Source organism: Eschscholzia californica, unplaced genomic scaffold (genome assembly GCF_041429995.1).
Source record: "Eschscholzia californica isolate CP2 unplaced genomic scaffold, dmEscCali1.0.p SCAF_1, whole genome shotgun sequence".
Lineage (NCBI taxonomy): Eukaryota > Viridiplantae > Streptophyta > Magnoliopsida > Ranunculales > Papaveraceae > Eschscholzia > Eschscholzia californica.
Genome location: NW_028238198.1, coordinates 85,874,511 through 85,896,014, shown reverse-complemented (window position 1 = coordinate 85,896,014; position 21,504 = coordinate 85,874,511). Strand labels below are relative to the sequence as shown.

General features: G+C 35.3%; 6 protein-coding genes and 1 long non-coding RNA gene across 7 annotated transcripts; 5 read left to right on the top strand and 2 right to left on the bottom strand.

Moving 5' to 3' along the window:
• Positions 1–2,065: 2,065 nt before the first annotated feature.
• On the bottom strand, positions 2,066–4,649 carry LOC147570515 (uncharacterized). Its single transcript, XM_086657061.1, has 5 exons — positions 4,188–4,649; positions 3,947–4,074; positions 3,746–3,858; positions 2,607–2,789; positions 2,066–2,249 (listed from the first exon to the last, which is right to left on the bottom strand). The coding sequence occupies exons 1-5, from the start codon at positions 4,532–4,534 to the stop codon at positions 2,220–2,222; spliced, it is 801 nt and encodes a 266-aa protein (XP_086513187.1). The 5' UTR covers positions 4,535–4,649; the 3' UTR covers positions 2,066–2,219.
• Positions 4,650–6,380: 1,731 nt separating this feature from the next.
• LOC147570514 (uncharacterized) lies at positions 6,381–6,997 on the top strand. Its single transcript, XR_015239298.1, has 2 exons — positions 6,381–6,630; positions 6,753–6,997. It is a non-coding gene; the product is annotated as an uncharacterized LOC147570514 (long non-coding RNA).
• A 353-nt stretch (positions 6,998–7,350) lies between these two features.
• Positions 7,351–8,362, top strand: LOC147570513 (thymocyte nuclear-like protein). Its single transcript, XM_086672734.1, has one exon. It carries the CDS (start codon positions 7,835–7,837, stop codon positions 8,306–8,308), a length of 474 nt encoding a protein of 157 aa, XP_086528860.1. The 5' UTR covers positions 7,351–7,834; the 3' UTR covers positions 8,309–8,362.
• Positions 8,363–10,055: 1,693 nt separating this feature from the next.
• Positions 10,056–13,723, top strand: LOC147570512 (serine carboxypeptidase-like 7). The gene is made up of 14 exons (XM_086657058.1): positions 10,056–10,425; positions 10,645–10,790; positions 10,995–11,074; positions 11,258–11,389; positions 11,601–11,703; positions 11,798–11,835; positions 12,113–12,214; positions 12,340–12,426; positions 12,506–12,646; positions 12,763–12,834; positions 12,957–13,075; positions 13,185–13,298; positions 13,392–13,437; positions 13,538–13,723. The coding sequence occupies exons 1-14, from the start codon at positions 10,091–10,093 to the stop codon at positions 13,619–13,621; spliced, it is 1,599 nt and encodes a 532-aa protein (XP_086513184.1). The 5' UTR covers positions 10,056–10,090; the 3' UTR covers positions 13,622–13,723.
• A 139-nt stretch (positions 13,724–13,862) lies between these two features.
• Positions 13,863–14,720, top strand: LOC147570511 (photosystem I reaction center subunit N). Its single transcript, XM_086657060.1, has 3 exons — positions 13,863–14,229; positions 14,321–14,367; positions 14,452–14,720. Exons 1-3 carry the CDS (start codon positions 13,965–13,967, stop codon positions 14,578–14,580), a joined length of 441 nt encoding a protein of 146 aa, XP_086513186.1. The 5' UTR covers positions 13,863–13,964; the 3' UTR covers positions 14,581–14,720.
• Positions 14,631–16,129, bottom strand: LOC147570510 (uncharacterized). The gene has a single exon (XM_086657059.1). It carries the CDS (start codon positions 15,988–15,990, stop codon positions 14,779–14,781), a length of 1,212 nt encoding a protein of 403 aa, XP_086513185.1. The 5' UTR covers positions 15,991–16,129; the 3' UTR covers positions 14,631–14,778.
• Positions 16,130–17,058: 929 nt separating this feature from the next.
• On the top strand, positions 17,059–21,219 carry LOC147570509 (uncharacterized). The gene is made up of 10 exons (XM_086657057.1): positions 17,059–17,448; positions 17,754–17,976; positions 18,413–18,570; positions 18,679–18,824; positions 19,090–19,152; positions 19,243–19,335; positions 19,828–19,989; positions 20,101–20,207; positions 20,535–20,680; positions 20,768–21,219. The coding sequence occupies exons 1-10, from the start codon at positions 17,340–17,342 to the stop codon at positions 21,019–21,021; spliced, it is 1,461 nt and encodes a 486-aa protein (XP_086513183.1). The 5' UTR covers positions 17,059–17,339; the 3' UTR covers positions 21,022–21,219.
• The last annotated feature ends 285 nt before the right edge of the window (positions 21,220–21,504 follow it).

Sequence of the window (21,504 nt, the reverse complement as noted above, 5' to 3'; positions counted from 1 at the left end):
CACATGCTCTACGTCACCCGAAACAAACAACAAAACACGTGTTAAGCTAACCAAGACACACGTGAGGGGGCGTGTGAGAATAGTCCCACATGGGAGGAGGTAACCAGCAAACAAGAATATAATGTATAGGTTGTCTCCACTCATTACCAATTTGTTTTGAATTAGATAACCACAAACTTCACAAAGACAAACAATATATTTTCTTTATTAATGGTTGTTATAAGGTTTATTCAGTTCATGTGTTTTATCCATGATCATATCAATATTAATGACTCTTGGAGTTCATATCAAACAAAAACTAAAAGGGTTAATTCCGTTTTGGCCCCCGATTTATGACCAACTGGCCGTTTTAGCCCCGAATTGTGTCCGGCAGTTCGTTTTGGCCCCAAAAAATTCCTAAATGGCCCCAAATTTTTTCAACCTCCCAATTTTACCCCCATGGCATTTCTGTAATTATCTTTTTTTCTTTTTATTTGTCCACCTCATCTAACAATCACCACATCCCTCTGTCCACCTCACCCTTCTTCTCCGGCGAAAAGTTGCCGGCCGGAATAAAAAATTCCGGCCGGCCACCTTTACCAAAAAAAAAATTCTTCATCTCCTTCTTTCTCTCTCTTCTTCATTTCTCTCTCTTCTTCATCTCCTTCTCTCTCTCTTCTTCTTCTCCTTCTTTCTCTCTCTTCTTCTTCTTTATCTCTTCTTCCTCCTTCTTTACCTCTCTCTCTCTCTCTAACCCCTTTCTCTCTCTAACCCCTCTCTCTCTCTCTAACCCCTTTCTCTCTCTAACCCCTCTCTCTCTCTCTAACCCCTTTCTCTCTCTCTAACCCCTCTCTCTCTCTCTAACCCCTTTCTCTCTCTCTAACCCCTTTCTCTCTCTAACCCCTCTCTCTCTCAATATAACTCCGGCGAAGGGGCGGAGCCCCTTCGCCGAAGAACCAGACCTTCAAGGTCTGGTTTGAAACCAGATCGGGATCTGGTTTTTCTACAACCAGATCCCGATCTGGTTTGAAACCAGACCGGGATCTGGTTGTTGCAACCAGACCGAGTCTGGTCCAACCAGACCTTCAAGGTCTGGTTCTCCGGCGAAGGGGCTCCGCCCCTTCGCCGGAGTTATATTGAGAGAGAGAGAGAGAGGTAAAGAAAGAGGAAGAAGAGATAAAGAAGAGAGAGAAAGAAGGAGATGAAGAAGAGAGAGAAAGAAGGAGATGAAGAAGAGAGAGAAATGAAGAAGATGAAGAATTTTTGTTTTTTTTTTTTTTGGTAAAGGTGGCCGGCCGGAATTTTTTATTCCGGCCGGCAACTTTTCGCCGGAGAAGAAGGGTGAGGTGGACAGAGTGATGTGGTGATTGTTAGATGAGGTGGACAAAGAAAAAGAAAAAAAGATAATTACAGAAATGCCATGGGGGTAAAATTGGGAGGTTGAAAAAATTTGGGGCCATTTAAGAATTTTTTGGGGCCAAAACGAACTGCCGGACAATTCGGGGCTAAAACGGCCAGTTGGTCACAAATCGGGGGCCAAAACGGAATTAACCCAAACTAAAATAATCAGGAGTTAAATATTGGTTCCATTTTTTAGTTACTTTCCTGGCATAAATAGAACCACATTTGAATCGTTTTACTTTTAAGTGGTATAGTCTCAGGATATGTCCGTCTCAATAATGAAAATTTTACCTAATTTTCTTGTAAAATCATTTGCACTCATTAGACCATTGCTTTCATTGTTTTCCAGTTTTAAAGAGTTATATCCAAAGAACTTAGAAGAGCGATTTATCTGCTTATGACGGGTTAGATAGTTGTTTTAGCTAGCATGATCTTGTGTAGGGGAAACCAAGACCGGTAAGAACTGAGTATAAGCCATGATATTAAAGGATCGAGAAGAAACTGAATATTGGATAAACTTGAAAGCTAAAATCATGAACAAGTTCAAGAATTACAAGCAAGAGATACTCCGATCCAAAATGATTGGTGTAAATTGAACACATCAGTAAGTTGTTATCCTGTCTCATTTCGTTTTAGTTCTACCTAGAATAAGATTTCTGTTAAAAACTACAAGTACGAAATACAATTTCGAATATTAACATTCACATAATCTTATAGAAGATCTACGAACATACAAGTATTCATAAATATAAAACTTTCTTACAGAGATATAACATGTTTCGATAAAGAGCCAAAACCCTTGTATACAACAATACAAGATCGATGAGAAAGGAATCTTGTCACCACCTTCTCACTAACGATGTCAGTAACTGCAAACACAAGCAAAATAGTCCTAATCAAAATACAATATCTTCTCTTAACGAAGTGTTTCGCGGAAGACTAGTAGAGTTGCTCGGAAACTGTTTCAAGTTTAACATAAATATGGGTATTTTTCTATGAATTGGGTTTCGCCAATTCAAGTTGACTCAAGAAAACAACACGATTGAATTCCAAGTTGTCTCAGCTCTCTTGAACCTCAAGTTGGTTTTCGAACAACTTCGGTAGAAGTAAAATAAAGTGAAAGAGACATATTGCTTCGGATTACATGCATGGGATTTAGCTGAAATTATACAAAAACGTAAATTCTGAAGTGCTAAAAATAAATAATGTTGTGAAAATTTGATTACCTCGAAAAGTTCAAATGCACTTCCACGCTTGTATACATCATTCTTCTTTTTATCGTTAGGTAAGATCTTAAGTAGAAGTGCTCTCCAACCAATGAGAAAAACTGCAGTGCTTCCCATTGTTACCAGCATAAAGCTCACATTTGGAATACGACCCGAAGTTGCTGTCCTAATGATAAACCCTAACTGCCAATTGAGACAAAAACTTAAAACTGTTAATAAGCTGATTCGCAAGGTGAAAGTGAAAATTAGAGCGCATTGTCAGTATCCAATGACGAGAAAAGGAAAAGTTGCTTTTTGGTTTTCCTCGCAAAGAAACAAAGATTCTAACACGATTGTTGCCTGAAAAGCAAGGACTTTCTTCAAGAGACTATATCTCGGCATAAAGCTTGATGCAAAGAGTGTACACTTCGACCTAGACACGAGTTCCTTACTTTAGGCCTATTCCCGAATATATACACTGATACACAATTAGGCACATGAATAGTTTATTGCGCATAAAACTGCAGAACTTGATCAAGATACTTCACATGCATAGGATTAAAGATATTGGTATCCAACACCGACATGAAGTCCCTAGAGGTCAAGGGTTCGAGACACGCTGAACAATTCAAAAAGAAAACCGATATGAAGTGATACGATGAGTAGAGAATGTCATTACAAGGATATTGCTATAAACATGTATACCTTATCAACTTAATTGTTAAGTCGTTTATTTTACTTCCAGGTTTTTACCCTTAGATCGGCTATTTTTCATATTCTATACAGAAAAAACATTAACCTAGAGTTGTATTTTATGGTCCGACCACAAATAAGCACAAAACCTGTCGTACAAAATTTCACATTAACCCACTAAAGCAACTTCACTGTCCCAGCATCCCAAACAAGTATCTAAGTATCCACATACCTAACACAGCCAAAAAATACGAGATATTCAAATCAAGTTAATAGCTAAACCAAATAGTTTCACAATCTTTTAACAATATGAATCAAAATATAAGTTTGTGGTTAGTACCGGGTCCTAAAAGTGACTTAGAGGCTGTAACAAATGCAGGGACCATATACGATTCTACACGGGGAGACACGGTTCCTAATTCGAAGATATACTCAATTTCAAAATTGACAAACAAAGAAAAATTTACCGGAATACCGGCAGCCCATGATTTTGCAGCTGCAGTAAGAGCTTTAGAAAACCCATTCATTCCTCTACCATCTTCTCCATAACCTCCAAGGAAATAAGCACTTAAAAACCATCCTGCAATTCCATTTATTATTCAATCTTCTTCAAAACAAAAACCCACATTTAATTATGAAAGATTGATAAGAAGATGTAAGAACAATACCGGCAATAAAAGGGTCAGCAGTATGAAGGGTTTCAACATCAAAAACAGGAAACCCATGTTGAAATCTTCCAATTGCTGAGAACAAAAGTAAAGCCAATACATCCCCACCAGAAAGAAGAGCAATCCGACTAATGGGTGTTTCAAATTATGAAGAATAATCATTCAAATTGGCATTTTTAAATCTATAATAGAAAGATCAATCAATAGAAAAAAAAACATAAAGAAGAAAAATTGAAATTACCCCCATTTGTTGAACTGAAAAGATGAATTGGGTTTATCAAATTGAATAACTCCTTCTAGAGGAAGATTTTGTTGACCAACAAAAACTGTTTCATCCTTGTTGAATTGAGGGTTTATAAGAGGTTGTTTTGATGGAGAAGAAGAACTACTTGCTGGTGAGTCTCCTCTTGTTTCTGCATTAACAACAGTGAGATTGAGTGATTTTCTGTTAGGGTTTTTGGGGAGGAATTTGGGTTTAGAAGATTTAGAGAAGAGAGGTGGATTTGGTTTTGGAAATGGAGGATGGGATGAGATTGTATATCTCCGAGTGGATAAACCTCCATTCGAAGCTTGTGTTACCAGAAACATTCTGTTTTACTTTCTTCTGCTAACACCCCAAACTCTTCCCTTGTGAAGTCTCTCTCTCTCTCTCTCTCTCTCTCTCTCTCTCTCTCTTAGGGTGCCTTTAAAAATTAGGTCCCCCCGTATCACAACCCAAATGGAAATTATAAGTGGGCCCTTTCTGGCCCAACAACCAGCCCTGGTCTACTCACCTTGATCAAGTCTTCAAACCATGAGAACAAAATATTTCTCAAAAATGAAATACAATAAAGAATATGATGGTTGATTATAATCCATTTTTTTAGCTAAAGCAAACCGATCCAACCAAACTATACAGATGTGGTCAGTTGGTTCATTGGCTAAGCCAAACCGAGCTAATTTGAAGTGGTTTAACTTTAACTTGAACATTATACGAGATGTCTATTGAAACTTTGTCACCTGTCTTAAATTATAACACTGGCCTTTATCATAACGATATAAAACCATGGTTCAACGCCTATCTTGAAAGAACCCATTGTTCCTTAAACAAAACCATTAGATAGCTTGTAAATTATTTTATTGTTTTTAGTTCAACAAAAAAGAAACGTTATATAGTTTTATATATGTTTATCATAAAATTAAGTCGGAACAAACTAAACTATATTCAATCTATTTTTTCTAAGTTTTGATCTGGTCGGCTTTGCTTTTAGTAAAAGATGATAGGTGCTTCTATGGATGCCCATCTCATACCATACAAAACCTTAAAACACAACTCATCATACTTAGTGAATGTGATTTTTACTCACTAAAAATACTACAACCTCTGGAAATCGAAACCAAGACCATATGAGAAAACTTTCAAATTTTTAGTCCTTGCATTATCTCAGACCACATATCATGCTCTGATATTGGATATAAACAAATCTACCAAAAAGGAAGGTCAAACTAGATAAGCCTTACCAAACCTAGTGGCTACTTTTAAATGTCAAAAGGCTTTTTTTTTAGTATGTATTTTTTGACTCTTTAAATGTCTATATACATAATACATATAAAAGCTATCTAATATTGTTTTATGAGATTCTATGAAAGAAGCAATGAATCAAATCATCAAAAGGTAAAGAGATAGACTAGTAAAACCTTTTTTTTTTTTTTTGTTGAAAGATGGATGTGTTTAAAACTTAAAAAGAAACAAAAATAAAAAGATGGTGGATGTAATTGTGGATGTTGATGCCTTGATGGGTGATGGGTCAATATTAGATGTCTCTCTAATTAGACCATAAAATTATGTTTCACCCTTGTGCCAGCTGAACTCCGGCCAATTTAGAACATCTAGGCAAAATTCAATATTGAGTGTTATATAAAGAATTTTTAGAGTTATTTTTACAAGAATTCTAATATAAAACTCAATTTTTTAGATTTCTAAAATGTTTTGATAGTAATTTAATTTTGAAGATCTTGTGAGAACTTTTATTTATAATGTCCGATTAGACAACTTTATATTTGTTTACCAAAATAATTATCTATTCTCAAATCTCCAGACTAACTGATTATATTTTCTTTAAAGATAAACATGTCACATAAGTAAAAAAAAGTATATTTTTTACGGAATTTATGTGATTCCTATTTTATCACGTAAGATAAAACCAATTAACAATTCTATAATAAAATTTGACAGAGTAATTTTTTTTATTTGAATTCGAAATTATCTTAGGTGGAGGAACATAATTTGAAAGAAATAATAGTTCTCAATATTCTCTCAAAATCTTGCACCAGCCTAAAGATTAGGTAGAATAACAAAACATTTTCAATGTGGGCAATCTAGAAACTGGTCATACTTTAGGGGCCAATTAGAAAATTGGTCATGAATAAATGTGTGCTCCAAATCTTTCTCTCTATAGAATATTCTTTATCCAAATCTCTCTCTATATATATAAATTGAACCTTTCCTCTACCTCTAATCTCTATTCTTAAGAGATCAAAACACAACTTCAAAATCAAAGATTACCAAAAGAAAAATGTCAAAACCTTTATCTTCTCTTTTTGTTTTAACTCTTCTCCTTCTAATCTCTTTAACCCATTTATCTGCCCGCCATGAACCAGTTGATCTATCAAACAATTCTCTTTCAATTACCAACCAAAATGGGGTGTGTTGATTTTCTCTTGATTATCACTACTTGTTAATATTTTGTTGAATTAAGTTTTTTATCTTCTTAATTTTGGGTTATTTATGATTTGATTTCTTGTTTTTTTTTTTCTTCTTGAGTAGGATCTTGGTGAAGCTGAAGAGAATGTTGATTTGAGTGAAGGTTGTGATGGAGTTAAAGATGAGGATAATTGCTTAATGAGAAGAACACTTGTTGCTCACGCTGATTATATTTATACTAAGAACATTACCAAAAACTAATTTTTTTTTTTTCTTACATGAATATTAGGTAATCTTGCATCTAGTGTTAAGATCATATCCTAATTTTAAAAGGGTATCTATAATAATAATGATAATAATTTACACTCTGTGTTTGCTTCATTTTGTTCCTTTTTTTTTGTTGTTGAAAGCTTCATTTTGTTCTGTTATTTGATTACTTATTGGAGGAGTTTTGTCTCTTGATGGAGTTTTAGGTTAACTAGTGTATTTTACTAGGTAGTATTTTATTTTATAAACATATTTTGATTTCAACTTGTGGGTGACTATATTTTTCTTAAATGGATAAAATATGTTTGGAATATACTTATAAAGATGTATTCTTTGGTAAAAATATGAAATCTTATCAAAATCTTTTTGAAATTTATCCTGAAAAGAAATGGAGTATTCGTATACGAATTCAAATTTAGTAACGTCTCCAAATTTTAGTAAATCAAACTTTCTCCCAAGGACCAAAAATTAATGGATCCTTTACAATTTCCAATTTAAGAACCTCTCAAGTGGAAATCAAATTGGGAGTATAAAGATTTTTCATTTATCCACCCATTAAGATGGCAGTTGCCAGTAATATGCTTTAAATTAGTCAATATTTTTGGTTTGACCAAATATTTATTTTGGGATTTTCTTTTAGTCCACCAAAATAGAAACTCAAATTTTAGATAAAGTGTATATAACAAAAATGGCGCCTACAAACCAAAATTTTCCGGCCCACAGAATATAAAGTCCAGTTCAAGTAGAATATGGGCTATAATAGGAAAAGCCCATTTTAAAATTTGGCGCGAAATAATACCCAATTCCCCGCCCAAATTACCCAAAAAAGGTTCATCAATTTAAAGCAATCGAAGAGTCCAATCTCTTTGATTTGAAATCAGTTCCTTGAAAACTGAAACAAACCCACAATTTTTAGAGAGAGAGAGAGAGAGAGAGAGATGGGGGAAGAAGGAGATAAACAGTATTGGTTACTTAAGACAGAACCAGGAGAATGGTCATGGGAAGATCAAGCAGCTAATGGAGGTATTTCAAGATGGGATGGTGTGAAAAACAAACAAGCACAAAAATACATGAAATCCATGAAAATAGGTGATTTATGTTTCTTCTACCATTCAGGTACTAAAGCTCGTCGGATCGTCGGTGTTGTCTCTGTTACTAAAGAATGGTATTCTACCCAAGAAGAAGAAGAGAAGAAAGAAGGGGCTATTGATGTTAAAGCTATTGGGGAGATGAATAGACCAGTTGATTTAAAAGAGATGAAAGGAGAAGAAGGGTTTAAGGGTTTTGCTCTGTTTAAACAACCAAGATTGTCAGTGGTTCCTGTTCCTAGTAAGATATGGGATCGGCTATGTGAGATTGGTGGTGGGTTTACTCAAGATGAAGAAATTGTTCATGGGTTAGATGAATCATGAGGATAATGTAAATGTTTTTCTTTTGGATCTCTTTTAATATAATTGCGACCACTTGGAAGTATTTCTACAAATGTTTCTATTATAGAGTCGTCTAACAAGTCTTGTCATAGCTGATATGTAGTCATGACACATTTGTGACTAAGGTGTTGTATCATGGTTGACATTTAGTCACAACATTTTTTTGGCACGATCGTCACAATATATGTTTGGGACTATAGTTTATGACGGAGGGTGGGTAGGGCTTGTCTTGAGTTGATCGGGGTATAATGGGTTGTTGGTGTTAGTCCTTTTAACTGACAAACATACAGTAGAAGAAGAGCGTTTGAACTTTTGTCTGATACCACGTAGTTTCAGTTGAAAGATTTGAACTATTTAGCTTTAATCTTCCAAGTTTCACCAGAATTAAACATACCTCTTTTGGACTTATTATTCAAACTAAACACAATGGGTTGCAACAAAAAAAAAGTAAACACCATTGTAATATTTGTATCCATAAATTTGTCTACTTGCCTTTTGAGTTAGATTTGAATATTTAAGGCTTTTGGTATAGGAAGAGCAGTTTTTAGCAAAGGTAGTGCATTAGAAAGGGAGAGCACTCTTTTTAGAATAGGGAGGGATAACCACTTTTTCTAAAATATCCCTATTTAGTGTTTGGTCCCTCCCCCTCAATCTAGTTTTCGACCAAAAGAGAGAGGAGAGAGAAAAGTTGTTCAACCAAAACCCTTGATCAGAGAGAGAGAGAAGTTGTTCTTCATTATAAATGTCTTTGTTGAAGTCGATATCTTCGTTTAAGTCGATGTCCTCGTTTAAGTCGATGGTTTCGGTTAAGTCGATGTCTACGTTTAAGTCAAAAGAATTTCCTTTCTTGATAGCCTCCTTCTTCATTAACGGTGGTTCCTCATCCATGAGATCTTGAAGCATCATTAAAAGCTCGAAACTAAGACTATAGTGATGGTAAACATTGCAAGTTTTTTAATACTAATGGTGATGTTGATAGTAGTGACGATATTAGGGTTTTGGTTGTTTATGTGAGGGAAACTACAAGTGAATAAAATACTAGATTTATTATTAATTTTATCTAAACCCTTTTATTTTAGCACAATTTATTAAGTGATCCTTATAACGCCCTCCTTAATCTAGTTTGGTAAAGGAAGAGCAAATACATAAATTGATCTTTCTAACGCACTGCCTTTACTAAATAGTGCTCTTCCTATACCAAAAGCCATATTTAAGTGGATAATTATTTAGGTCATTATAAGAATTTTATTTTTTACCACTTCCTTGTCAAACCATAAAAACTTTCCTATTTTTTCATTGAGAAATGTTGAAATCTAAATATCCAATTCAAGTTAAATTCGTTGAATATCTGTTTGTTAAAAGTAGAAAGAAATAACTTTTAAGATATTGATTTAGCAATTGATTATTTACACCTTCCTTTTATAAAAATAGTAAAAAACACAAGCAAGATAATGCAAATCATATATGATAACTCTTAGATCGTAAGTTTCCCATGAAAACTCTCTAAATTATTATTGCATATGTAATGATAAAAAAAAGATTATTAGTACAACAAAATTGTAAAAGTTATTAAAACAAGATTTTGTTCTCATTAAAAAAAAAGATTTTGTTGACGTGGAATTAGTTTTTTTTTTTTTTTAAGTGTGGAATTAATTTCTTTCTTATAATTTTATAGTATCTTTTTCATCAGCTATAAAAGGTCACAAAATACACTTTTGTAACTCTCACATGCAACAACACTTATCCTCTGGGAAAACTCCATTCATGGGTATTGGTTTGATCTTCTTGGAGAAGATGAAGATGGTTCAAACACTGAATAAACTTCTTCATCATAATGGGCAAACCAATTTCTGGTTCCATTTGTTTCTTCTTTTAGTGGTTCTTTGTCCAGAGTTAGTAATCTCTTCTTGTTCTGATTATGGGTCTGAATCTGGTCCTGAAACAAATAATTTGGTCAATTATGGAGTACCAATAGTTGGAGCTAGTGCTGATGATCTCAACTATCATTCTGGTTCTGGATCAAGAAATCAGGTCAAAAATCTTCCGGGTTTAGAATTACCGGACGGACTTGATGATCTCCCTTTCTACCTTGAAACTGGGTAGGCAATCCTTCCTCTATAAGGGTATTTCAAGTTCGAGTGAGAAATATATATATATATATATATATATATATATATTTCTTATGCATTCTCATTTTTAACAATAATGGTTGTCAGTCTCAAAACGAGACTGAAATCAGTCTGAAATCTGAAGTGGACGACTTGATTTAATTTTGTCCCTTTGTTTTGGTAATAAGAATGTGAATGAAAGTTTTTTAGGTATATTGGAGTTGGAGAAGAGGAAGAAATAGAGTTGTTCTACCACTTTGTGAGGTCAGAGAGAAATCCGAAAGAAGATCCTGTTCTTTTGTGGCTCACGGGTGGACCTCGTTGCTCTTCCTTGAGTCCATTGGCTTTCCAAATAGGTCATTCTTCATTCCCCAACTTTTTATAGTCTTTATTTACGTGAAATTTTCTAAAATGTCTACATCCGAAGAATTTATTGTCAATCTGACAGTACACTAACGCATTTGTGTATATAAATAAAATAAGACAACCGAAACTTTCTATACATTTTTTTTAAACTGCGTCACAAATTAATGTTTATTTATTTGTGGATGATGGTTTAGGTCCGGTGTACTTTGATAGAATGACGGAATACAATGGCAGCTTACCCTCTTTGGTGTTAAACCCAAACTCATGGACCAAGGTTTGTATAAGGACTTAAACTTTAGCAATTATCGATATTATTTCGCTTTGGCCACCCTAGACCAACCCATAGTACAGGGTTTTGTCAGTTTGACCTTGTTCCTGTGGTCTAGGCTCCAGACCATCTCCCAAGCAAGAGGTGACATGACAGTTTAAGCCTTTAAGATTCCATCTTGAATTTCAGGTTTCCAACATAATCTTTGTGGATCAACCTGTTGATTCTGGATTCTCTTATTGGAAGTCCTCTGAAGCAGCAGAATCAAAGATCATCGGCAATAAAGAATCAGCTAACAACACCTACGAATTTCTGAGGAAGGTAATCTATCTTCTTATCTGGGTCTGATTCATTAAAAACGAAATCTCAAAGTTCTAATCTAGATTATACCTCAAATCAACATTCATTGGACGACCCAATTCAGACCCCGAGTCAGATTTCACATCTGACTCAAAATAAACAATCACTGCAAATACTATCCTATTTATGATCATGATACTGTTCTAAAAGCAATGTATTTTGGTGTTTCCAGTGGTTAATTGAACATCCAGAGTTTCAATCAAACCCTCTGTACATTGGTGGTGATTCTTTCACCGGCTTTATCGTTCCAATCGTCGTCCAATATCTAATCAATGGTGAGGACTGTTTCTTCTGATTATGTAACCATTCAAGTTCACAAAAATCAACTTTTCATAATATAAACATTTCTAACTGCATTATACATTTCAGATGTTGAAGCTGGGAAGTACCCATTCCTCAACTTCCAGGTATATCACCCTCAACCTTTCACTAAAATCATAAAATTATTCGTCGAGTTCATTAAACCTTAACTAGGGATTTGACTGACATGGTGAAACCCAACCTGGTTGAATGGTAACATTTATCTCTCTCTACGGGAGATATCAGGGTTCGAATCTTACAGTTTCAGGAAAAAAAATCATTGGATGACATTATGGTCGACTTAAGGTTATTGGTAATCACGATTTATGTGGATTTCTAGTACTATAAATGGTTTATAATATGACTGTGTCGGTTGATTACTAGGGTTATTTACTCGGCAACCCAGCTACCGATCTCATTATGGAGGCTAATTCAAGAATACCATACGCGCGTGGAATGGGACTTATATCGAATCAACTCTTCGAGGTATATCCCAACTACCACAGTACTAGAGCACAATAAAATCTTCCTATACGATAACTTGTAGGTTGATATGTCATTTGTAATAATACTCATCTTCTTTACCTTTTTTTTCGCTGTCTTCGAAATAGTCGTTGAAAGAAAATTGCAAAGGCAAGTATGTATATGTTGATCCCAGAAACGTCGACTGCTTGAATGATCTTCAAAAATACAAAAGCGTAAGTGAATCTTTTTCGTCCGTTTATCATGCGAATGAAGTATGATAACACTATATGACATTTCCGTATCGTTATTTAGTGTATTTCAGGACTAGAACCAACAAACATTTTGGAGCCATCGTGCGTTCAATATCATACAGAATCAAAAGAAACAGACGCAGAGGTCTCATCAACTGTAGCAGATTTCACCTCAAGAACTCCTCCCTTTCCTGGTTGTCGGGTATATATATATATAAATATCCATATCTTGAATTCTATGTTATTTAAGCATATAACACTCAAATGATAGATTGTGTTATCATTTGATGATTGATTTACATGAATATCTATCTATAGGGGTACGGCTACGAGCTAACAGAGTATTGGGCAAATGATGACCGTGTTCAAACGGCTCTTCATATCAGAAAGGTATGAAGTTGATTTATGAATGTTAGACTGTTAGTACGTCGGTAAGCAAATAACTAATCACTATATTACTTAACGTAAGATCGATTATCCTTTTGATCGATTCAGTTTCGAAATGTGAACAGGGAACAATTAAAAAATGGCTTAGATGCAGACGCGAATTACCTTATAAATTTGAGCTTGAAAGCAGTATAGAATATCATCAAAACATCAGTTCCAAAGGTTATAGATCTCTTATATACAGGTAGTTATCTCGTTTCGCCACATTTGTCAACAATACTCCTTGAAATAATTTCCTCATATCAACTACATTGTCGAAGCGAACCTTCTGAGATATCAATATTTTTACGCAGTGGTGATCATGATATATGGGTTCCACATATATCAACTGAAGCATGGATACAATCACTAAACGCTCCAATTGTGGACGACTGGCGTCCATGGTTCGTCAACCTTCAAGTTGCAGGGTTTGTATAGGAAAACATTACTTTGTTGTTTTATAATACTTCGATGTTAAAAATGCTCCCTTATAAATGTACATTTTGGTTTGGGTTGTCTAGGTATACGACGAGCTATTCTAATGGCATGACTTATGCTACTATTAAGGTAAGAGAACCATAGTCTACTCATTTCTCAGCGATGTCAGCTCGAAATTGTTGAAGAAGAACGGAAGTTAGTATTGATACACATATTTCTTGTTTGGCAGGGAGGAGGTCACACAGCTCAAGAGTCTAGACCCGAGGAATCATTAGCCATGTTTGAGAGATGGACCTCTCTGAAACCTCTATAAATGGGAGGCATCTTCAATCTCCAACGGAGTTTATCATCTTCGTTTTGAGGCACTTATGTAACCGTTCGGCTTTTGCCCATTGAATAAAATGTCTTTGTGTTATAGTGATGTTAATGTTGACTTAAACATTGTGTTCTTGTCGTAAATTTTCTCTTTCTATGCTTAGATTATACTTCATTAGTGATTATAAAATGAAAAATCCAATTATCGTATAAAAAAGAATGACGGTTACTTCTGTTATAACTATTGCAATATTTCGAACACCATCTTCAACCATTTATTTCATATCAAGACTTGTGGTCCTACTTTTTGGAAGTAGGACTTGAAAAGGAGAGAATGAGAAATGACCTCAAAATTAAAAACCCAATCAGTTGAAGAGTTGATGGCTTTGATTGTGTCATCTGTTGCTGTAAATGAGAGGGTAACCCTAGTTTCATCTCTATTACCTGTTCATGGAGTTCAAAAGCCAATAACAAGAACAACAACATCCTCAGTCAATGGAAGAACAGAACTTGGAAGAAGAAGATGGGTCCTTCTTTCGATTGCTTTTTCATCATCTCTAATACTCGAAGCCAAAGCTGAAAACTCAAAGGATTCCCTCATTCAGAGTAACTTCTCTCTCTTTCTCCCTGTGGGTTATCTCTCTCTGTCTTGGTTTCTTTCTCCCTCTAACCTACTTCAATGTTGAAAATTTGACAGAGTATCTGAAGAAATCAGAGGAAAACAAAGCCAAAAATGACAAAGAGGTATATACCCTTTATTTCTGTGGAGTTTCTGATCAATTTATTGGTGCATATGAGCTTTTCTGAAACTTGATTATATTGTTTCAGAGATTGGATGATTATTACAAGCGTAATTACAAAGATTACTTTGAATTCTTGGAAGGGTCATTCAAGGATAAAGATCAACTCTCTGAATCAGAGAAGAAAATTCTTGATTGGCTTAAATCTAATAGATAGATAAAATACTCTATTTTACTACAACTAGTATCAAGCAATTAGTAGTAAGATGATATAAATTTGTTTGTTTAATTGATAATGATGATTGTTCAATAACACTGAGTTTCATTATAAACATTAATGGGTAAATCATTTACTAACCTTTCAAATCACTGGTGACCTAGAAACAACTTTACTGGATAAAGTCTCTTTGATTTCTCACTCATCTTTCCTGATCCAAACTAAAGTAGAACCAGAATATTTCGTTCCATAACCAGATCTTCTCGAACCAGAATACTTCATTTTTGGATAAACACCACGATTTTTAGATGTTGAGATCTTTTGGTCTCCTTCATTATCAAATGTAAGATCCCCAATTTGTTTCTCAATCTCCACCGTTGAAGTCATCGGAACATCAATTTGTTCAGATGGTGGCTTTTTCTCCCATCGCTTGGATCTACTTTGAGTGGTCTTCTTTCCAGGATTCACTTCTAACGGAGCTGATTTTACGATGTCATCTCCAGTTTTTTGTTCGATTTCCACCGTTAGATTCATCGGAATCTCAACTTCTTCAGATGGTGCCTTTTTCTCCCAGTGGTTAAGTCCATTTCGAGTGATAATCTTTCCGGCGGTTTTCTCAGGAATTGGATTGACTTCTGATGACTGACATTTTCCGTTTTCTTTAGGTTTTCGATCAACCTCCATGGATGTGCTTATAGGAACTTCAGCTTGTTTAGCTGAGGATGTTTTTTCCCATCGCAAGGATCGATTTCGAGTTCTAATCTTACCTGTGTTTTTGTCTTGCATTTTTACTTCCGGATTGACTTCTACAACAACTCCGATCTCCACCGTCGGATTCACCGGAACAGCACCTGACTTAGACGGTGGTTTTTTCTCGAATTGCTTGATTCCGGTGACTTTGCCTTTCTTTCCTTCGTCGGAACTGTTTTCTAATGCCTTTGAATCTTCAAGTTCTCCGATTAGGTTTTCTTCCACCCGAAGTATCTTATTTTTGTTCTTTCTTGACTTCTTCTTCTTCGTTTTCTCCTTCATTTCATCAAGCTTATCATCAATCTGATCATTCTTCTCTTTCACAACATAACATTTGTCAGAAATTTTCTGGAAGTTGCTTCTGTACGGACGATGATCGGAAGAAACTCCGGTTTTGATGTTCCGTTGAAACTTTAGATTATCTTCTTCTTCCTTAAGTTTCTTCTTCTCTTGCTCTTCTTCCTTTACTCTCTGTTCTTCAATCCTTCTTTGTGCTTCTTCTTCTTCTTGTTTTTGTTCTTTCTCTCTCATCTTCCGTTCCTTGAGTTGCTGAAGCGTTACATAGTTTTTAGGTATAGAGAAAGCTTTCCTCTTCGTCTCCTCCATTTTTAGTTCTTCATTTGAATAAATTACCATGAGATTTCTGTTGAAGTCTTCCATTAATGGCGTTTTCTGAAGAACTCTCCAAGTTGCAGAGGACTGAGGGGGAGAGAGAAACGTGTTCACAGTCACTCTGTGGAGTATTTTTTTTTTTTTTAGAAAACTCTGTGGAGTATTTACTGACCCTGAAATTGCATTCTGCAACATTTTGACCACTTGTTTCGTGTGTTAAAAACAAGTGTTATTTCTATTTCGACCCCTTTGTTTGTGAACAGTTTCTTTTGTGCCCCTAACATTTATTGATCAGAATGTGATTCGATTTCTTTTTACCGCCAGTCAAATTTAATATTGTAGTTCTTATTTTCATTTCTTACTGTGCCCTTCCTCCAACGTTTGAGAAGTGGTTGATGAAGATTGATAAACTGGACAACTGCTATCAAACTGTAAATAACATTATTCATATCGCCTTCTACAAAAAGTTTTCTATATCCAGAGCATTGATTTATTTGACTGCTTATATGCCAGCCAATGTTTAACTTTTTATTTACTTATTTGCAATGGACGAGGAGCAATTTACATGCTTTATAATTACCTACTAATCATAAGTCGCACATCCTATGTAATGATCACCTATGTTTAATATGATTCCTCCTAATATAAAGAATGAAACCAAAGATGAGTAGGCCAAGAAACCACAATCTGATAAACTAAAGATCAACATTGACGAATTATACAAATAGTTTATAGGGGATGCAACTGTTGCTATTCGAGATGATACTGGTGAATTTGTAGCAGCAAAAGCTACGTGGTTCAATATTAATCATCCCATAGAAACATAAGCCCAAGCATTTCTCAAGGGGGCTTTGGACCCTTGGAAAATAAGAAACCTGATTACTGAGATTAAGAGGGAACAACAAAAATTGAAGCAATTGTATTCCAACAGAGAAACGCATATAGATGCAGCTCATACTCTAGTTAAGAATGCTTTAGAATTCACCATTTTGTAAACAATAGAGGGACACAGAGGTACCACCTGCATTGTTAGCCCATTAAGGTTTGATAAAACCAATCGACAGTCCTATTGATTAATAAAAGGCGACAACCACTTTTCATTTGGAAAAAAGAGATAGAGCCAATTGATGATTAGCCAACCTCATTTCACATTTCACAACCTCTCCCTGTTATAAAAGAACCGAACGTGCTCCAAGCCGCACCTAAGTTACGACCAAACGAGTCTTGGAACCGGGGGTGTGAGGAGCGGGTAAGATTTTGGTTTGCGCCTAAGAGGCGCGTCGAAACCAATTTTGAATCGAGTCCCTGAAATTACCGCTAAATAACATTTCGGCGCCTTCTTGTTCTTTCTGTTATCACACCAACCCAAGATTGGTGTTGATCGTGCCGAAGAAACAATGGGAACCTTAAAATATCTTCGATTTTCATTTCTCCGGTTAACTTTACTGCTTCTGATTTCGACTTGTTATTGCATTGACGTTCATGCCGACGATAATCTCACGATTTGTAAGTTTTCTTTTTCCAGTTTATAAATTCGTCTTCAACATCAAGAAATTGCTTAAAATCTAGGGTTAGAACTCAAAGAGTGATCCAAATATAGGGTTAGAACTTAGAATAGATGGAGAAAGCAGTTATTAGGTTTGATAGGAAGATAAGTCACATAGAGAGTTATTGTGAGGTTTGAAACCCTAGTTTGGCGGGATGGTTTGTTTTTTAACACAAAATCTGGAAAGACATTCATGACTAATTTCCGTATAGTGATGCAAATTTTTGTAGCTTCTTCAAGATAAAATTATTCTTTGTTCTTGCAGTTGTTGCTCAACCCACTACATTATCGGTATCTTCTGGCTCGTCTGTGGAAAAATCTCCTGGTTCAAAAACCGGGGTTAAGATGGTTGGTCAGAGAGTTCAGATTTATGGTCTATCAAGGGTTCATAACTTGAGGAAGTATGCTCATTCAATTCGAGTAAAAGTGAGCGTTAATGATACTAGTGTAAAAGCTCGTCTGAACAATGTTGACGTCTGTTTCCATAGGTAAGTATTAAGTTCCTGCATGACCACACCTTAAATGTGTATTCTTGGTTTATAAATTGCAGGAACTTACAGATAAGTTTCAATATTCGGAACCTGAATTCGTGTTGAGCTTGGCATATTTAATAATTTTTTTGGGTTGTGAACTTTTCTTTGTTCGTTAAGTTCGAAATAGTTGTCGAAACTTTTTTGGAACAATTAGTATGTTTCAAGGCCACAAAACTTGATGAAACGGAGAATCATCTGGTTATTTGTCTCAAATTTATAATTGTCATTACGTGAATGCAATTGATTAGAGTTTTTCAAGTTGAACAATAAGAAAGTAAGTACTTAATGTTTCGTGCACAACTGGTGACCTCCTGTAAGTTTATTACCAATTCAGAGTCCATTTGTTGGTTGTGAAATAATATGGTCCAACTTTCAAATATTTCATTAACAGAAATTCATCTCTTGGGACGGCCATGTGTCCTCAAAATCAGTGGGAGAAGGTCGTAAAGGGATCATGGAGTCGATCAATGTCACCTTTTGATAGCAAGCTTCTAGATTTACGGATGCCTGGCCCATACTTTACTAATGTTGAGGTATCAGTTGAAGAAGGTTTGTTTTAATGGTCAATCATTTGTGAGTCTTATAAGCGCAATAAACTGTTATTAGTTCCCTTGCTTTCTTCTGTAGACTTTGACATCACAAACTACTTTCTTGCAGAATTCTATCTGTATCGTATAGTATTTTTGGTGCTCGGCATTGTGTTGTTACCACTGGCCCCGACTTTGAGCAAATGTGTAACCTTTTATTACAGTGGTGCCATGACTGTTGGGATCATCCTTGTTATACTGATGGTTCTTTTTCAGGTAAAGCAGTACATCAACTAATTGTAATGAATAATGATTGATGTGTTATCTTTTAAAGTTTTAATCACATTTTCATGTGAAAAGTTTGCAATTTATTGTTTATAGTGCTATAACGTAGTCTAAGGTTTTAAATGGAAATTTTATTACTTTTTTTTTTTAAAAGAAATTTTATTACTATCTTCACATTATTTTAAATTATTGTCATCTTTAGAATCATTACTCCGTAGCAATCATCTGCTTTATGTACTAAAAGGGTTATTAACAGGGGATGAAGCTGCTCCCAACTGGTCGAAAAAATTCTCTTGCAATTTTTCTATACTCGTCTGTTGTAAGTCTTCACCTTATGTCAGTTTTCTTAGGCTTTGTACATTTTATTTCATTTCTGAGCTAGTGAACTTTATGTAAACCCATCTCTCAGGTTGGTATGGGATCTTTCCTCCTCCGCTACTTGCCTGGATTGTTACGATCAGCACTAGTGGAGATTGGGATCAGTGAAGATATGTACAATCCTGTATGTAAGTTCTTCCTTGGGCTTGTACTATCAATTAATTTCTCTGTTTATTTCTGATGGTTCTTAAACATGAAAGGTTCACTTTAGTTGTAAAAAACTTTGGCCAACCCAATCTTGTAAGTGAAAAGGCCAATGCCAGTCATTTTTAAAGATTCGCTAGCTGCTTGCTATTAAGTTATTCCCTTCTCATTTTCCACTTTTCTATTTGTGCATGTGTGGGGGATTATGCCTTTTTGTTTAATTTACTTTGGGTCTGAAAAAGAATTAAAGGAAAAGATAATTGAAGATTCTGATATAGTTGGAAGCAAATCTGTTAGAATTAAAATTTTCTCTTCTTATGTTCGCTCAATTACGGTGTAGTTATATACTACATTAATATGCAAATAAAATACCTGACCCATGAATAATCCTATTGTTTTCATGGTCTATTAGTATTATTTAAATAGCCGTGTTGATTGATTCTTGCGTTTTGTCTTAATCATTAACTTGCAGTTGGTAACGGTCCTCTTGGTTTGCATTATTCTGGCTGGAGCATGGTTGGGTTTCTGGGTTGTTCGTAGACTTGTCTTGTCAGAAGATGGATCCGTTGATTCAAGTGTATCCCTATTTGTTGCATGGTCTATTCGTATTTTATCTGCTGTCATGATTATTCAGGTAAACGTAGCTGTCTTTTCGCCTTGATATTGTCAGTTTGTCAAATTTTCCTTATCTTGTGATGATTTAGTTCCCAAATTGAAAATCTCATAAATTTCTCTTTGTATTTAGAGTTCCCTGGATCCCCTATTGGCTGCAGAGGCCTTGTTGTCTGGGATACTGCTGTCAATGATAGCGAGGAGGGTAATCAGGTCGAGATCCTTGCGTCGCCTGCTGAAGTAAGTTCTTCCCATGACTGGAAATCATCTTTCATGCTTCGTTAATTTGGTATCGGAGTCTTGATTTGTTTGCTAGGGATGGAGGTTCCTCTAGGAAACTTGAATGATTGGTTAATACTCATAAGAACTTTAGATCATGTAATCTTTCCCCCTTCTTTCTACTCTGTCTTTTAAGGAACATCCGTCTGCTTAGTTTCAAAACCCTTTTTTGTGCTAGAGAAACATGCTTGATTTTGCATCTCCATATCTGTCGTGTTTGTTATCTAGGTTATCTTTTATTCCCATCAATGAGATAATGTATACTACTATTTGCTGGCATTTGTTCAGAACGAGCAAGAGCAACCGAAGAAGATCAGATTCACCAACTGAAGATTCTCTGGATGATGAGTATGTAAACAAGTTTCAGAGCTCTGAAGAGAGGAGACATCGAGCCGGGACCTTCAATTTATCCTCCTGCAGTTCTCCACTCACGGGTTTGTTTACACACATCGTTGGATTATTTACTCTCGTTGAATTTTTCCACTTTTCTCTTGTTTTATGTTTTTCTTCTCTTGTTTTAGCTCGACATTTAATGAAAACACCACCTTCTCATGACAAAGGAACTTACTATTCAACCTTCCACAAAACACCTGATCGGAAAAAATTCTCAAAGGAAGAGTGGGAAAGTTTCACGAAAGACTCAACGAGAAAAGCTTTGGAAGGGTTAGTGTCTTCTCCTGACTTCAACAAATGGGCTGTTGCTAATGCTGAAAGGATCACGCTTACTCCCACGAATGACCAGGCTAAGCAACACCGGAGGTGGGTCTTTTGGTAACCATCTTCTATGAGTAAACCCTGTACCATCTTCAGACAGTTTAGCGACTATACTAATTTGGAAAGCCAGTCGCATAATTGATGTCTGGGAGAGTTTCCAACTTTCGTTTCGGAATTTGTAAATTTTGTTGACAATTACGAACCTGTTGTTTTGTAACCTCATTTTGAACATCAATTTGGATCTTTAGTTTCTTAGCAATTAGTTCTTAACAAATTGCGTAAAGATTTGGATGGTCAATAATTAGTAGTACATATTTAATTTTGAATTCTTTTGGAGTCTTTCTGTACTGATAGCTTTTGGTATATTACAGAAAAATATCTATGTGGGCTGACCAGACAAAAAATTAGTTCGCCCAAGGACAACTGTCTGATCTAATCATTAACTTTTATTTGCAAATCTCAAGTCAACAAATATCAATCTCTGATTTTGCACAAAATATTCAGGATCTGATGGCTCACATTGAGCTACCTAAGCTAGTTGAAC